At 38.3% G+C, this 19304-nt stretch overlaps 1 protein-coding gene across 1 annotated transcript in view; it reads right to left on the reverse strand.

Annotated features, from left to right (window-relative positions):
* MTMR7 (myotubularin related protein 7) overlaps positions 1 to 19304 on the reverse strand; it is a 116886-nt gene that overhangs the window by 59065 nt on the left and 38517 nt on the right. Inside the window, exons 2-4 of the mRNA XM_054499618.2 lie at positions 17843 to 17965; positions 15769 to 15931; positions 6195 to 6352 (exon numbers count right to left, since the gene is read on the reverse strand). Coding sequence (XP_054355593.1) covers positions 6195 to 6352; positions 15769 to 15931; positions 17843 to 17965 — 444 coding nt within the window. The remainder of the gene's footprint in view (positions 1 to 6194; positions 6353 to 15768; positions 15932 to 17842; positions 17966 to 19304) is intronic.

Below are 19304 nucleotides of genomic sequence, written 5' to 3' on the forward strand. Positions count from 1 at the left end.
CCTTGTTAGTTTTGTTTTGCTGTTAGTTTTGTTTTGCTGTGTGTTGCTTCTGAAAAGAAATGCTGAGTAACTCATGTTTTGCAGTCTGTGCAATGTAGGACTTAAGCAACTATATATGAGTCATGTTTATGCGCTAATTCTAGAAGGAAATCTCATCAAAAATAGGAAGAACCTGTATTTCCAAGGAGACGTTATTCCACAAGATGTGGTTCAGTCTCATTTTCTCCCTTGCCCAAGGATGTGTCATATTAACAAAAAGGGATCCAATTTTCTTTACTAAACTTGGATTTTCCTTTCTTTCATTTCAAGGCCAAAAATTCACTGCAAAAGTTAGCTTTAGTATGAGAACAAATTAGTCTGATTACATGAGCCAGATACTTTATAATAATTAACTCTATGGTTGTTAAATTTAACTGTAATTATGAAGAAGATTCACTGTCATGGAAGTGTCCATTCTAGCCCAAATCCATAAATTCAAGATATCCTAATGAATTATGTCAAAGGAACTAACTTTTAAGATATCAAGATTATAAAGCCATAATAATCATAACTGGTAAAAATGTAATTGTGGGATTTATACAGTGTCAAATTGGGACAAAGTTTAGCAAACAGACCAGGATTAAAAAAAAGAAAAACAGTATGCTGAAAGACAAAACATGGTAAGAAAGACTGACAACTCAAAACTTCTGAAGACACTTGGAACAGTGTATCAGAATCTCCTGAGACGAGATATCTGCAAGTGCTATAAATTATAACAAATTATTGGCTACATTATATAAAGAACTACAAATCAACAAGAAAACAACAAATAATTTTATAGAAAAGAGAGCAAAAATGTGAGTAGATAATTCACAGAAGAGTCAACATGAATGGCCAAGAAACACAAGCTTAACCTCACTAGTTGATCAGGTCAATGCAAAAACCACATTAAGATCCAATTCATACCAATCAGTTTGGCTCAAAGTTAAGATCAGTTAATAAATCCACATGGTTATATAAATGAAACAATACCAAAAGGTGCATAAAATGCTATAAATAAAAGCAAAAGAACAACAATGCTAAATTGCATCCAGTGGTGCTGGAGCAGGAGAAGAAATCCCACTTTCATCCTTGTGTCCTATCCACCCCATTACCAACACCACTCTAGGTTATCACTTTTGGGCAAACGTGTTATTATTCTCCCTCCTTTGTTAAGCCAAAAGGTATTATACTATATTCACCATATTGTGCCTTGCTTTTTCTAACCTAACAATATATTTTAGCAATCTTTATCAGTACATAGGAATCTTCCACATTGCCTTTAATGGTTATAAACTAACTTAATCATATGGATAGAGCAAAAATTATTTAGCTGGCCCCCATTCCAAGAATTAGGTTCTTGGAAAGTCGCAGTTTCCAAGAACCTAATTAAAGATATTTGGGTTTCTTCTAATATTTGCTATTACAAACAATGCTTCAAAAAAATAACCTTGGGGGCCAGGCATGGTGGCTCGCCTGTAATCCCAACATTTTGGGAGGCAGAGGCGGGCAGATCACTTGAGGTCAGGAGTTCAAGACCAGCCTGGCCAACATGGTGAAATACCATCTCTACTAAAAATAATAATAATAATAATGCAAACATTAGCCAGTTGTGGTGATGGGTGTCTGTAATCCCAGCTACTTGGGAGGCTGAGGCAAGAAAATTGCTTGAACCCAGGAGGCAGAGGTTACAGTGAGCTGAGATCGCCCCACTGTACTCTAGCATGGGCAACAGAGTGAGGCCCTGTCTCAATAAAATAAAATAAAATAATAACCTTGGGTATCAGTGTGTGTGTATGCTATTAAATCCATAGAATAAATTCTCAGAAGTGGCACTGTGGGATCAACAAAGAAGAATACCAGCGAATATCACATCAATACCGACTGTCGGGGAGTCTGTGCAGTAATGAGAACTCATATCCTGCAAGCAGGTCAATATGTCCATGCAAACACTTTAGAAAAGAATTTTCCAGAATTTAGTAAAGCTCAAATCTATATACTCTCCAGCTCATAAACACTACTCCTAAGTAGAAACACAATATACTACAAGACATACATAGCCACTTAACAGCTTTATTCATGACAAAAAAACACAACAAACAAAATAAAAAAAGAAAGAGGGAAGGATGAATAATTTTTAAAACTATGGTATATTTGTGAAATGGAATACAACACAGTAGTGAAAAATGAAGGAATCAGAGCTATTGGTATCAACAGTTATTAATCTCTTTATGCCTTAGATAATTACTTAATCTCTCTGTCATACTTTCTCCATTTATAAAGTAGAAATAATAATAATACTATACATAGAACTAATATTTGCTAATATTTATCAAGTTTTTAGAACAGTACCTGGCATGTAGTAACTATATTCATGTTTCTTAAATGAAATGGATCACAAATACAAATGTTACTATGCTGAGTGAAAAGTCAAATTTCAGAAAACTATATACAGCATATGCAGAACAAGTACAGACAGTATAAAAACATGCAAAACAATACCACATACTACTACAGTAAGTCCTTGCTCAACAATGCCCTTAGGTTGTAGCCAATTGCAACTTTAAGCAAAAGAACATAAAACAACACCTTTTTTTTTCCCTCATAGCTATCACAAAATGATGTCGAGCAAAATGATGTTATTTGAGGATTTCCTGTACATCGTTTCACTCAAAGTCGCAGTTTCCAAGAACCTACCGACATTAAGTGAGGCCTTCCTATATTTAGAAATGTAGACATGCTGCAATAAAGGCAAAGGAATGGCAATGCCAAATTGCAGACATTGATGCTGGAGCAAGAGACAATTTGGAAGGAACATCTGGGAAATTAACTAGCACTGGCGATGTTCAATCTTATACAGCACATGGATCCCTGGCGTTCATTCCGTTATTCTTCAAAGTCCTGTGTATGCCATAAGTGTGCCATAATAAATAACTTTTTTTTCTTTTTTCCTTCTCTACTTTGTAGGATGATTTCAGTAACTTTTTTTCTAAATGAAACATACTCAGTGGAGGAAAAGCAATAGGATATATACTTCTGAAATAATTACAAGCAAATACAGGGAAAAACCATCCAGTGATAGACATAAAAAGGAAAAAGCATAATTGATAAAACATACAATACAAGATATCTAGAACAATATCACAGATAGTATTTTACCACAAAAGAAGATTTTCAGATTGAGTAAAAAAATCTAACCAAACTCAGCTTAAAAAGACAAAACATTTACATAGGAAAGTTAAAAAGAAGGGGTTAAACAGAGCTCCACCAAGCAAATTCTGACAAAGAGAAAGAAACAGTGGAAATACAATCATATAAAATAGAATTCAAAGTTTAAATAATTCACAGGAAAAGGGGATATGTGAAACTGACAAAAAGAATACACCAAGCAGATGTCCTTAATCATTACACACTAAGCAGAGTAACTTTAAAATATATAATGCAAACATGTTAGAACTTAAGGAGAAAATGTCCAATCACAATCATAACAGGAATATTTTCACATACCTCTGTCAGAAATCAATTGAGCAAAGAGACCAAAATAATAAGAAATTCAATTTAGATAAATGCGAAATTTCACACCTAAATAACAGAGAATACACATTTTTCCAGACTCAAAATATTTATTAAAAATTAATAGAATACTGTGTTTTATGAAGACATAAGTCTTCAAAACATTCCCCAAATATGAATTCTACAGGCCACGTGCACTGAATGCAATATAAGGGACTAGAAACTAACAAATACTGATCAAAAACAAAAACATCAATGTCCTACCTGCCTGAAATTTTTAAAACAATTAGGCCCTTTATGCCTTTTGATAGATTCTGGAAAGATTTTTCTTATAAAATAATTTTAAATTGCGGGAAATTATATGCATAAAGATACTACATCAAGAATTATTCATATGGCAAAAAAAAGTCTAAGTAATCTAAAAGCCCTTTTTAAAAAACTTGAGACAAGATTTCATTTTGTTGCCCAAGCTAGAGTGCATGGCGCGATCACAGCTCACTGCTGCCTCAACGTCGCAGGCTCAAGCAATCCTCCAGCCTCGGCCTCCCAAGTAGCTGGGACTACAGGTGCACACCTCCATGCTCAGCTAATTTTTTAAAATGCTTTTGTGGGAATGGGGTTCTCCCCATGTTGCGCAGGCTGGTCTCAAACTCCTGGGCTCAAGCAATCCTCTCGCCATGGCTTCACGAACTGTTGGGATTACAGGCATGAGCCACCATGCCTGGCTTAAATGCATATTAATAAAGAAATACTTTAGTACTTTACAGTGCATTCATTTGATGGACTACTGCACAATCATTTCATTGATTGTTGTAAGTACCATATAGCAATGTAGCAAATCCTCGTGACACTGGGCAAGATGACTCACACATAATTATAGCAATTTTGGGAGGCCAAGGCAGGAGGATTGCTTGAGCCCAGGAATTTGAGACCAGCCTGGGCAACATAGGGAGAACTTATTCCTACAAAAACTTTGAAAAATTAAGCAATTATGGTAGCATGTGCCTGTAATCTTAGCTACTCAGGAGGATTCCTTGGGATCCGGAGTTTGAGACTGCAGCGAGCTATACTGCACTGTACTCTAGCCTGGGTAACAGAGTGAAACCCTGTTTCCTTAAAAAAAAAAAAAAAAAAAAAAAAAAAACCCGAAAAAAAATCCCTGTGACAAGGTCAAGAAAATAACCAGAATTCAAAATACATAACTGGAAATGGTCATTTATCAGGAGATAAAATATAAATGGTCAATCAATATATAAAAAGCTACAACTCAAGAAATCAAGATATGAAGATTAAATTAAAATAAGAAATCACTCATCCCACCATCAAGGTAGAAAAAGATTTTTAAAAGCTAACTCTTTACTGGTGAGGGTATAAGGAATCAAGCATTCACAACTGAGAATTTATAGACATTGGTACAGCCTTTCCACAATTATTTTTGACAACATGTACAAAACTTTGTGTAGGCATTTTGACATAAAAATTATATTAAAATTCTATCTTTTAAAAAAATTAAAATATGGGCAAAGGTATAGTTACCAGGATGTTCTCCATTATTTAAAATAGTGATAAGTAATGAAAATCTAAATGTCTAAAAATTAGAAAGCAGGTAGATATTATTTGATACAGCCATACTTAGGTAATACTATGCAGTGTTTTAAATATATCATAAAATATAATTATTGACAGAAAAATCTCTCAATATGTATGTGAAGAAAAGCAGAATATAAGGCACATGTAATGGTTCCATTTTTGTTATATATGTTTAAATAGGTTAGTGTGTGCATACATAAAAAAATTAATATATACATTAAAATCCCAGAAGACTATTGGCCAGATATAATAACAGTGGCTATCTCTGAGTGATGGCAGTTTTAGGTGGTTTAATATCCTTTTGCTCTATGTTTTCCAATTTTCAATAATGAATATGCATTACTTACATATGAAAAAAGTTATCAAACTATACAGATGAGAAAACAACTGAAGGAAAATTTTAAAACATAAGAATGCTTTAAAAATGGGATGGTGGGTTTTTTTTTTTTCCTTTTGTAAACTCTCTAGGATGTTCTCACATTACTTTTGTTACTTATTTTAAAAATTAATAGTGAAACCACCCCTGATCTGTAAGCCTGTCATTAAGGAGAAGATGGGATTAATTCTGCCACTCTAGCTTCCCTGCCTCTCCATATTCCTTCCTGTGAGTGTAGACATGTTTCTCTAGGGAAGCCTCTTGGTGACCTTGTGTACCAAGCAAGGGCTCAGTGAGCACATAGAGGAGCTGGTGCCAAACTGCCTTCAGAGTCTCACTGACTTGCCCACTAATCACTCACTACACTATAAAAAGACCTGATGGGAGAATGAGATCCTGGCCAGCTCTCCCACCAACTGCCTGTCCACAGGTCCTGCCACCCGGCCTCTGTGGGTTTCAAGTTCTGCAACCATGAGATGAAGGGTCTGGAAGGGGTGATCTCTATAGCAGGTTCAAACGTTTTGATTCTAGGTCCAGGTTGGAAATACAGTGGGCACTAACCAAGAGAGACCTGGAAATCCACACATGGATATCTACAAAGAGCTATAAAACCTGAAGGAGATAAAAATAAAGGGATGCTAAGCTGGCTGAAATCCTAATTTCATGTGGCTTCAGTGTTTGGGTTTCACGCACTCACTCTGTAGTCTCTATTCACATCGCTGAGCTGCCAGTAATGATTAGGGAGGCCCATCCGCTTGTATTCTTCACTAAGATCGATCAGCACCCAGCCTTGCTCTCTTTCTTCTTTATCCAGCATGGGGTTGAATGAAAAGCAGTATAACTCCTCATATTTCACTGCAAGAAAAGGTAGGATAAAGTTAAATCAAGCTTAGTCAAAACCAGAGCCAAATCTCCCCGAAAACATTCTGTCCCACCTGGAGTGCCCTGAGAGGCCATCCCAACCCCCACCCCCTGCACACTCCTGGGAGTAACCTGTGTGCAGTAGATAGGGTCTCCCACCTCCTCCCACCAATGACAAGATGACCTTGGGGTATCTGAACTCAACTTGGCAGTACCTTCTTTCCTTTTAGAACACAGGGACATCTCCATGTTGTGCTTTTTTCATTGTTGCTTTAAAAGCAAATATATTTTCCAGACCACATAAAATATGGAACATAAAAATTAAGAACATATGCATTCATTAGGCATGAAGATTCCATTTTTTTAATGCCTATCAAGCCTGGATTTGGGATGGCCTCTCAGAGGCAGACACAAGGCCCAGGCCAATTGCACATTTTGATGCTCACAAGTGTTAAAAAAGAAAAAAATAACAAAGTTGAAAAAACTCTGGAATATATTAAACGTTTGCATTGGAAACATCTGAACTTTAAACAACTACATAAATATCGTTAATTGTGCTGCTCATTTGCATAAGATTCATAAAAAAAATCAATTCATAGTGCACAGCGCTGTGCTCGTGGGATGCGAATTGAAGGCTGCATCATGACGTGGCTTCTTTCAATCCTGTCGTGTTATCTCTGTCTTTATATATTGCCTTTCATGCTTCTGAAGCCCAATAGCCCCACTATTTCCCTCTCTCCAGTAAAATCTAGGATTTGATTTTCTTGCTCTGCTCTTGCCATTTAAGGGAAGTGTAGAGACCAGAGCTATCCAACAGAAATATAATGTGAGCTATGTATGTCATTTTAAATGTCCTTGTAGCCACATTAAAAGAGTTAAATTAATTTAACAAGCTATTTTATTTAACCCAATATATCCAAAATCATTATCACTTCAACATGTGCATGATATAAAACTTATTAATATTTGATACATTTTGTTTTGTGCTGTCTTTGAAATTTCACGTGTATTTGGCACTTAACCGCATATCTCAGTTCGGAGTAGCGCTGAACAGCTATCTGTGGCCAGTGGTTACCATCTTGGACAGTGCAGATCTAAGCATTTCTGATGATAATAAAGGATAGCTGATACTCAGACCTTGTTTTGTTCCAGATTCTGTTGCAATTAAGTGCATTAATCCAGTTAGTAGGCAACATTGATGGTCCTCATTTTACCGACGAGAAATCTGAGGCAAAAGGGAGGCACATTCCCTCCCTCAGAGACACACAGCCAGTAACCGGGGAGTCCAGGTTTAAATGAGACATCTGGCTGCAGAAGGCCTGCTCCTAATTGTAACACACCCTCCCCAAATGCAGATCCTTCTCTCTTCTTCTTCCTTCCTCGTTCCAGTCCCCTAATCTTCCTGTTTTTCTCCAATATCTTTCTTTCTCATAGTGTTCCTAGGTCCTCCTATGTCCTTAGCATAGTGACAGTATTCAGTGTGAACAATTTAAGTTTCCTAAATACATGTATGTGTAGCCCTTTATAGGATCTTGCCACCAGCAAGAGGCTGCAGCAACACACAGGCAGCCTGACATGAAAACTCAGGTTTCAAACTTGTTTTGATTGCTGTTGAGATGACTCATCTGCATGGAAGAGGAAAGATAAGGGTCATATTTTAAGCACCAGATTTCTTCATTTTTCTTGAGAGTAAGAAGCAACTGCTGTATGTCAGTGAGATAAATTATGTTCTATTTCAGTCTTTCTCCATGTCATGTTTCTAAACTTCAAAACTTAGAATACGGACTATTTGGACAAATAACAAAATACGCACATCCAGGTGCGCTCACACACAAAGCAGAACAGACGCTTTCCGTAAAATCAATTTCTTATCATCTTAGCTAATGTTGCAGACAGCATGTGAAACTTCAGATCCTGTTATGGGAACAGTTGGCTCGACATTGACACATCTTTTCCATCTCTAAGTACCATTTTCATGACTCAGGCTTCTGCTACCATAATGTTAACCACAAATGCAAGTTGTTTAGGACGCCAAAAGAATCTCTTGAGAAAGCCTCAGTTCCCGGAGTGAAAGAAGAGCTACTGAATATGGGCTAATAATGGCAGTTAAGTTCCCTTTGTTAAATATTTACAAATAGCTTTAAAGGTAGAAGAAGAAAAACATCCTATGACTACTGAGAGTTTTCTCTGTGTGGGCTGATACCTGTTTCCACTGGGAAGAGGCAATGAAATTATCCATAAATTACAGCAAGAATAATTTATAACAGACATTAAGCAGATCACTCTTGAACTTGGAGATATTAGGATGGGTTGACACTGAAATTATGAAATTTTCCCTTTTTTAAGGAAAAGGGTGATCAACCAATCCTTAGGCCCAATTTAAGGAAAATTGTACACGAAGGCCAGGAAAAGCCCATTTTTTTCAGCCAACACTCAGTCATGTCAATATGGGCAAGTTTCTTACCCACAGGCAAGCCCAGAAGCAGCCTGCAGACTCTGCCTACTCTAAGAAATGAAAAAGCGCCACAAGCACAGATGAAAGTTTTACTGAATTGTTCCCATGTCATAATTTTCTGTTCTTTTCGCTCTCTACTTTTGCCAAATATTTAGCAGAATGTTTAGCAATTAGCTGGGAGGCAAGCTTAAAAAAAAAACAAAAAACTAGGGCTTGAGAATCTTTATTTTTTTTTGCTTAGACTTTTTAATAATATATTGATGAATTATAGTTGTATATATTTCTGGGGTAAAAAGTGATGTTATGATTTTTTTTTCTTTTTTTCTTTCAGATGTAATCTCGCTCTGTCGTCCAGGCTGGAGTGCAATGGCACGATCTCAGCTCACTGCAAGCTCCACCTCTCGGGTTCACTCCATTCTCCTGCCTCAGCCTACCAAGTAGCTGGGACTACAGGCGCCTGCCACCAAGCCCGGCTAATTTTTTTTATTTTTTTTAGTAGAGACGGGGTTTCACCGTGTTAGCCAGGATGGTCTCCATCTCTTGACCTTGTGATCTGCCCGCCTCGGCTTCCCAAAGTGCTGGGATTACAGGCATGAGCCACTGCGCCCGGCCAAAAAGTGATGTTATTATTTTTGACTACAATGTGGAATGATTAATTCAAGCTAATTAACATATACATTGCCTCAAGTATTTAACATTTTTTGTAACGAGAACATCTGAAATTTACTCTCAGAGTTTTGAAATGTACACTACTGAACTATTACCTATACTCAACACACCGTGCAACAGATCTCAAAATAATGAGACTTATTCCTCCTGCCTGAGGCTTTGCACCCTTTGACCATCATCTCCCCATTTCCCCCATCCCCAGCCTCTGGTAACCACCATTCTACTCTCTGCTTCTATGAGTTTAACTGTCATAGATCCCACATGTAAGTGAGAACACACGGTATTTGCTACGTTTGGCTTTTTTCACTCAGCATAATGCTCTCTAATTCCATCCATGTTGTCACAAATAACAAAATGTCTTCCTTTTTAAGGCTGAATAGCATTCCATTATTTGTATATACCATGTTTTCTTTATCTCTTCATCCAACGATGGATACTTCAGTTGATTCCACAACTTGGCTACTGTGAATAGTGCTGCAACGAAAATGTGAGAGCAGATGTTTCTTTGACTTATAGATTTCGATCTTTCCAGTAAGCACTCAGAAGGAGGACTGTTGAATCATATGATAATTCTACTTTTTGTTTTTTGTGGAACCTCCATCTGTTTTCCATAATGGCTGTACTAATTTACATTCCCACTAACAGTAAATAAGCATTCTCTTTCCTCCCTACCCTTGCCAAAGCTTTGTTATCTTCCATCTTTTTGGTAAAGGTCATTCTAACAGTTGTGAGGCGATACCTCACTGTGGTTTTAATTTGCATCTCCCTAATGATTATTGAGGTTGAGCTTTTGTTCATGTATCTGTTAGCCATCTAACATTAGTCTTCTTTTGAGTAATGTCTCTTGAGGTCCCTTGTCCTTTTCTTAATCAGAGTACTTGTTTTTTTTCCTAGAGTTGTTTGAGTTCCTGACATATTTTGGGTATTAATCCTTTATCAGGTATATGGCTTCCAAGTATTTTCTTCCATTTCCTTTGTTATGCAGAAGCTTCTTATATTTTAGACAAATCTTTAATATTTACAGAATCTGAACAGAGAGAAAATATTTGCCCACTCTAGGAAGGTCATATCCCTCAGCTGATTTTGTACCCACTCTTAAAACAGGCATGTAAAAAGCTCCACTGGCTTTTCCCATCACAGTCTGATCCAGCATATCCAACTAAAACATTTTTTGCTGTTAGCAACCAGCAGCTTTCAGCAGGAAGTACACCGAGGGCCTCACCCTAAGGGGCCCCATTACATAAGAGCTCCTCCAATAAGAAGCAAATACTCAAAATGCCTTTGGACTGTGGGAGTAAACTGAATGTGCACCTTTAATTTTTAAAAAACATTCAGAAAAAGTTAATGTGGAAATCTTGGTATTTACAGTATCATATATTATCTACTTAAATCATATAACTAATGAAAGAGGAGTCCAGCTTTAATGTTTTTCTACCCAGAAAGCAAAATGATAATTTCTAAAATACTACACGAAATTAAGGATGAGTAACAGTTTGGCTATTTCCAGGAAGACCAAATCAGTGTTTCAGTTGAAAGCATGAGCTCAACCCAAGCACAGAGATCCATGTTTTGGCTGATCTTATTCTAGCACTGGTGTTCATCGTGCTCCCCTTAACCTAGGCAAGCCTATGGCACTACAGTGCAGCTCAGTCTCTATTGCCCTCCCTGCCTCCTTCACTCTCAGATAACCCCACTTCCTACTTCCCATAGAAAATGCAAGACATCAGGTGGAAACTCTCAACTTGGAACCACCAGGTGAATAAATGGGGCTGCGTCCGTACACAACCTTTGCTCCTTCTCTCCCATATAAAGAAAAGGGTGCTCCTTCTGCCAAAATAAGGGAGAGATGTGGTAAAACAAAACATTAGGGAAGGAAGGAAAATAACCTAGCTTGTTCCCTAGGTATCAGGTTAAAGGTTATAAAAACAGAATATTTAGGATAAATATATGGAGTAATTGCCTCTCATTACAGACTAACTGGGAGAAGCAATAAATAATGTAATATTAAAATCAAAAGTATTTTAAAAATGAAAAGAAAAAACAAACATGAATCAGCATCAGCAGAATGTGACGGGTGGGAAAGGGAAGGGAAAACTTACCAACAGTCATCAGGACACAGAGATGTAAGCTTTTTTTTTAAATAGCCAAAGTAACTACTGAAAGCTAAATTGCATCAAATATTATGCTGAATTCAGGCAACTTAAAATAACTGTAGTTGAAAAACCATTTAGAGTGGGGTGAGAAGATAATACAGCTGTTATTGGATTTTGCATAATTAAACTAAAAATGAGGGTGCCTCACCTTATCGGTCTATTTTAAGCAAACAAGGGTTGAAATTAAATATTAGGACTGTTAAAGCTAACACAGTGGAAAAGGGCTGCTACGCTCTGATAAAAAAGAAATTACCACTGCAAAAATTGCTTAAACATCAATGACTTATATAAGGAATATAAAAAGTTACCAAAAAAGCAAATGAGACTACTTCAATCATGAGATTTTTTTTTAAATAAAAAATATCCAAAAGATCTGGGGAGTAAGATACTAAAAAGAAACTAGTTTAGGAAAAGGGGGAAAATAAACAAACGAAATTATTTAAGTGTTGAAGTGCCCACAAACACTAAAGAGGGAAAGATAATTGATACAAAAATAAACAGCAGGAGGCAAATTGGAGGGAAGAGAGGAGAAAGGACATGGGAAAAGCTGAAGGCCTCTGAGAAACAGGGGTCTTTTCATCAGAAAAGTTCAATCCTTATTAATACATTAGATCTACAAGGTTAACTGATCTCATATGAGCCACAACCCTTATTTTAACCTGTTAGTTCTTTACCAAGAATGAAACAGCTTCCTGCATTTAGACATGTTATGTTTTGCCTGAGATCCTCTACAGTCCGTGAGCAAATTGTTATCAATCTTTATTCACACAAAAAGCAAACCAATAAAGTCTCTAATTTTTTAATAATTTGATTTACCTTATACCAGAAATCCTAACTCAGTAAAGAGATAATCTCGACATTTATTTTAAGTTGCCTGAATTCAGCAGAATGTCTGAAGCAATTTCCCTTTCAATAGTTACACTGGTTCTGAAACACCTCACACCTCTGTGTCCCTCTGCTAACAGTTGGAAACTTTTCTCTTCTCTTCCCCACCCTTCGCATTCTGCTGATAACTAAGGTTTGGGGTTTTTTCTTCTTCTATTTTTCAAGTACTTTTGATTTTAATATTAAATTACAACAGCTTTGAAAATATCTCCTTCAGAGACCTGGACTTAAAGGAATTCCCAAACATTTCTTCTTATGTAAAAAACAACTGTTTTGTCCTCCATAGCAGTGGTCCACAACCATTTTGGTACCAGGGACCAGCTTTGTGGAAGACAATTTTTCTGTGGATGGGGGTGCGGTTGGGAGATAGTTTCAGGATGAAACTCTTCCACCTCAGATCATCAGGAGCACACAACCTAGATCCCTCACATGTACGGTTCACAATAGAGTTCATGCTCCTAAGAGAATTAATGCCAACACTGATCTCACAGGAGGTAGAGCTCATGCTTGCACGCCTGCCACTCACCTCCTGCTGTGCTGTGCCGCCCGCTTCCTAACCTGCCGTAGACTGGTACCTGTCTGTGCCCCAAGGGTTGGGGACCCCTGCTCTGTAGAACCTTACAGTTAGCTGGGTGTCCATAAATAAACTGAAAATATGTAAACTTTGTTGGTGACTAACCAGCATATCGAGAGAGCTATATTGTACTACTAGAATTCAAAGTACACCTCCCTCACCAACCACACACACACCCTTATTCTCATACCCTTCCGTAAAGGCGGTGGAGGGTGTCTTTTATAAAATATCTTCAGATGGTTCTGAAAGACCACCCCATCCCCCAGTTGAAGGCCACAGTTTCATGTCTAACCCCTTCCACATTTCCCCATCTCCCTCCAGAGTCAAAGTCCTGCTTCCAAAGTTACAGCCTACAATATGCCCTAATTTTAGCATTGCCTTTAACATTACACTGTGAACTGCTTGTGTTCTGTTTCACCTTCCCACACTTATTAAAACACTACATTTTAGGCAAACTGGCATTTCTAATGCCCATGTTTCAAAATGCTGGTGATTGTTTTTAGCTCCTCTTAGGTGATGGCTTTGATTCAATGAATTACTATGATTTCTTTTAGAAAAGGTAGCCAGTCAGATCTCTGTCTACATCTAATACCCAACTCCCAAAACTTCATCTTTTAAGGAAAAAGTTTCTCTTTTCAAAAGTGAGGGAACATAATAATTTCCCCCTCAAGGATCCTCACAGCGAGAGTCCTGGCACTCGCTGTCTCTGGGCCATGACCCTCCTGGTCCCTGTGATTCACTCTTTCAGCTGCTCAGCCCTTTCCCAGTTCGCCGGGCTATTCCTAAATCCCGTTACTCCGCTCAGAGCACATTTATCGCCTAGTACTTCCATGAATCAGCAACACAGAAACTGTTAGCACAGAATCCTCCTCACATTCTCTGCTACGTGCAACCTAACGTACATCTTCCCAGAACTTCTGTTCCAATTTTAGTGCACCCTCCGAAAAGTTCAACTGCTTTTCTGGCTTACTCTGCCTTTCTTTTAACACACTTGGATGAAAAAGCCTCAACCAACTGCCTTTAAAGGGTAATAGTGTAAAGTAAAAACTACCAGATTTTGACAGCTCCCTGGCGTCATTTCCATTTAGTAACTTTAGCTCTTAGCTACCTACAAAGAATATGGACAAAGCATAAGAAACTTATGCTTTCAACCAAATGCCTTGAAAAGTTTATAATTGAACTTCTTGTCCGGAATCAAAAAGCATTTGGCAAAGTAATTATCAGCACATATCTTATTTCCTTTATTAATTACTTCTGTGTAACACAACTTTTATATAAATGATCTCTTTTCACTGTATTCTTCCAAGAAACGTAGAGTATAGTAGAGTATATTTCTTTCTTTTTTTTTTTTTTTAAACAGCGTCTCGCTCTGTCGCCCAGGCTGGAGTGCAGTGGCGTGATCTCGACTCACTGCAACCTCCGCCTCCAGGGTTCACACCATCCTCCTGCCTCAGCCTCCCAAGCAACTGGGACTACAGGCGCACGCTGCCACACCCAGCTAATTTTTTGTATTTTTAGTAGAGACGGGGTTTCACCGTGTTAGCCAGGATGGTCTCAATCTCCTGACTTTGCCATCCACCTGCCTCAGCCTCCCAAAGTGCTGGGATTACAGATGTGAGCCACCACGCCCAGCCGAGTATATTTCTTTTAAGGGAAACGACACCACAACTCACACAAGCCACACAGAGAGGCAAGAAACGCTTCTGTAGAAGCGAACAGTAAGCTATAAATTTGAAGAGCCCAAGATGATGGCTAGAACAAGATAGCAATGGCGAGAACATATTTTTCAAATCCAAATGTTCTTCCCATCACATTAAATTTTTTTTTTTTCAGGAGAATAGCAGATCAACACCCTGAATAGTCACTGATGCTAGTCTAGTTGTACCAACCTTGGAAAAAATAAATTATTATCAAAAAGCAATGGAGGGGCAGGCATGGTCATTCACACCTGTAATCCGAGTACTTGAGGCCGAGGCAGGTGGATCACTTGAGGCCACGAGTTCAAGACCAGCCTGGCCAATATGGCAAAACCCCACCTCTACTAAAAATACAAAATTTAGCAGGGTATGGTGGTGGGCACCTGTAGTTCAGCTACTTGGGAGGCTAAGGCATGAGAATCGCTTGAACCCAGGAGGCAGAGGTTGCAGTGAGCTGAGATTGCACCACTGCACTCCAGCCTGGGCAATGGAGCAAAAGTGCCTCAAAAAAAAAAAAAACTAAAACCCCAAGAAAAAAAAAAAGCAATGGAGACCAAACCTTAAAAGCTTCAAGAGAGAGAAAACTGAACTAGAACTGTCTGATAACATTTTCCACACAAAACAACTGATCAGTTCTGTCACTGGCCCCATTCAAGGTGGCTTGATTACCACAATATAAGAAGCACATAACTTAAAGGCAATTTCACCCCAAAAGGAAGACATCCTATAACCCCACCAAGATTAAGTTAATACTAAGATTCATGAAAGAGACTCACATAATTAATAACTCGGGGGAGACTCTAAAAAAACAACAAACTCTGTATCAGATGATCATTCGGGCTTATCCTCACCTGAGAACCAGACTGACACATAATCCCTGAACCCCTATCATTCCTAAGCACCATACAAATTCTTGAACATGATTTGCGAATTTTTAAGAGAGGTTCCATATTAAATGCCGAGTTCCTCTTCCCTACCTGGCCTTGCAAGGCGTATCAGGGAGATGTACACGTCGTGGCAATCTCTTTCCTGAGGTATGATGAGCTGTATTATCTGAAAGTTCTTGCAGCGAATCAGCAGAGGGCATCCGGTAGCAGTTGTTGCCTGTTTCTCAATGGTGGAAATCTGACTGTGAAGAATCTAGAACCAAATGTTAATTTGCATAAGCTAAGCACAAATAACTAATGAATACGACAAGGACTAACATTTCTTTGTGGCTCAAAGAAAGACAAGAAACACTCCCCAACCTCCAGCTGGCTCAACCCTTGCATTCAGATGACAAGCACTGAGATGTTCCAGGTAAGAACCAACTTCCTAAATTTATAGTTTTATTTTTCAATACCAAGCTTCCAGATATCCAGGATAGTTATTTTGAAGTAAACCATTCAGCATATAAATTTGCACAAGTCCAGGTAAGGAAACATTTTGGTAGTCAAATGTTGAATGCACTTAATAGCTAAAATTAAATAAGGTCATGAGAAGTTAGCAAAATAAACTTCTGCAATCAACATAAGTTAGAGATGGCTCCGCTGGGAGGTGCCACCATGCTCCTTAATTCCACATGGAATGTTCGAGTTCTGTATCAACACGGGATTGTTGTTTTCTAAGCTGTTGGTGGTCGGGCAGGCTGCAAAAGAAGGGATTTATTTTATCTTTTTATTTTTTAAATTAATATTTTTATTGCAAATCATAGTTGTACACATTTATGGGCTACAACGTGATGCTGTGATATATGTACATCATGTGGAATGATTAAATCAAGCTAATTAGCATAGCCATCACTTACCTATAGTGTTTTTTGTTTTTTTCTTAACAGTGAGACCCTTGAAATTTACTCTCATAATTATTTTGAAATATACATTACCATTAAGTATGGTCGCCTTGCTGTGCAATAGATTTCCAGACTTTTCCTCCTGTCTTTTGGAAACTTTGTGCCCTTCAATCAATATCTCCTCATTCCCTCCCTCTCCTCTGCACTCCCAGCCTCTGGTAAAACCATCATTCTACTCTCTAAAGAGATTAACTTTAAAGGAAATCATACTGAAGTGCATCTCTGGTGTTACAGGAGGGTCTCTGCTCAGTCTTCAATGGCAGCATTTTAATCTTTAAGTTTCCCTCCACTAAGAAGTGCCTGCCACCTTCTGCTAAAAATGTACCACTGTGCACAGAATATAGAAAACTGAAATCTACAATTCAGGGATGTCATGATTGGGTTGCTGAAAGAATAATAAGGCCAGGCATGGTGGCTCATGCCTGTAATCCCAGCACTTTGGAAGGCCAAGGTGGGCAGATCACTTGAGGTCAGGAGTTTGAGGCCAGCCTGGACAACATAGTGAAACCCTGCCTCTACTAAAAACACAAAAAAGTCAGCCAGGCGTGGTGGCGCATGACTGTAGTCCCAGCTACTCAGGAGGCTGAGGCAGGAGAATCACTTGAACCCAGGAGGCAGAGGTTGCAGTGAGTTGAGATCGCATCACTGCACTCTACCCTGGGCAACAGAGTAAGACTCCATCTCAAAAACAATATTAATAATAATAATTATTATTATTATTATTTAGTGATGTTCAAATATCTAATGGTTTCATTAATAAGTAGGAGAAATACCTGATGATGAAGCTCCTCTAGATTTTCTTTCTTTTTAAAATTATCAGAAAAGTAGAGGCAACATAATAAAATGACCAAATGGCTGCATTACAGGACCCTGCAAATAGAGAGTATTGCAAACGGAGCACTGGAGGATGACAATGCTGAATCTGGCCTACTGACATTATTGAATCTCTCCTTGACAGCTGTGACAGAAAGCACTTGTATCTTCTGGCTAGTTCTAAGTCTGTCTTCACTGATGTTCAAATAATTTGTGTTTAAAATGAATACTAGATCAAGTAGATATGACTGCACAGAAAAAGGCCAAACACACATTCCAGAAACAGTTCCCTAACACCCAGGCACAAAAGCCCACCCATCTCACCCTGAGGAAAAATGAATGGAGGGCAAACACTTTTTACTTCAAACAACGCAAAACAAGGAAAGCTAAAAATAAAGAAAGCATACCCATGTTTCTTTTCTTGAGTCAGGTGAATTTTCCACGAATATGACGTGGGTAGCCGTCAAATACAAAGTACCTAGAGCTGCTTTTTTAGGAGACACTCGATCTACCAAGCGGACATTTTCAACCTAGAGAAATCGGCATGATGAAAAGAGTTACTGTAAAGCAGAAGAGCAATTCACGAAATAAATGATAAGAGGGTAAATTCACACTTATTCCAAAATACAATTTTTTGAGAATTCCCCCAATAATAAAAACCAAAAACCTCCCCTTAAGTTAATCGGATCTCAGAGTAGGATTCTGTATATTAAAAGATGAACATTCACCAGTTATGAAAATATGAGTTTAAAGGTACCACAAAAGATTTGTAGACCCTATTAAGAATACCCTCTCTGAGTTTTACAATGGTCAACACTTTCATTTCATTATAATTATATTACATTTCTAATTTAAAGCAGAAAGTGTATGTGTAAAAGTTCTGAGTTTACACTATGTATCAATTACATTCTATGAAAAAGAAAACAGCACATTTTCCTATGTGTTTCTAGCTTGTAGAAATGGCCTTAAGGCTGTTTGCTTCCATATAAACTAGTAGGAAGTATAAACATACATATGGGAGAAAAAAGTATCAGAGAAATCTGGAAAACATACCATTTCAAGATGCTTACATTCATTTATAACAAAATCTTCCTAATGAATGGCATTATCACCACTCAGCTAAAATCCAAACTGCTAGAAGAGATTTCTGGAAACAATTTTTACAAAGCATACATCTCTTATATGCAGAACAATTTTAAGGACACGTGCACTGAGATCATCCTAACATGAAATGTAATGGAAATGACAAGACAATCTGTACAGAGCGACAGAAAACTGAAGCAATGGTAATTCTAGTAAGACACAGCCACCATAACCACCAGAGGAACATTCCTGTAATGACCACAAGGCACAGCAGTCCTACCACTGCCAAGGATCAACCACCTGCAGAGAAACACTGACTCATCCCTCAAGCCAAAATGGTATTTGCTTCCATGAGGCAGCTTGGGAACTAATGCATTGTATTCGCTCCATTCTTCAGTTTAAATAGAAGCTGTGGGCCGCTGCATTGCCTCACATCTGTAATCCCAGCACTGTGGGAAGCCGAGGCGAGTGGATCACCTGAGGTGAGGAGTTCAAGACCAGCCTGGCCAACGTGGTGAAATCCCATGTCTCTACTAAAAATACAAAAATTGGCCGGGCGCGGTGGCTCACGCCTGTAATCCCAGCACTTTGGGAGGCCGAGGCAGGTGGATCACGAGGTAAAGAGATCGAGACCATCCTGGCCCACATGGTGAAACCCTGTCTCTACTAAAAATACAAAAATTAGCCGGGTGTGGTGGTGGGTGCCTGTAGTCCCAGCTACTCAGGAGGATGAGGCAGGAGAATCGCTTGAACCCAGGAGGCGGAGGTTGCAGTGAGCTGAGATTG

This window comes from Pongo pygmaeus, chromosome 7 (genome assembly GCF_028885625.2).
Source record: "Pongo pygmaeus isolate AG05252 chromosome 7, NHGRI_mPonPyg2-v2.0_pri, whole genome shotgun sequence".
NCBI classification, from domain to species: Eukaryota; Metazoa; Chordata; class Mammalia; order Primates; family Hominidae; genus Pongo; species Pongo pygmaeus.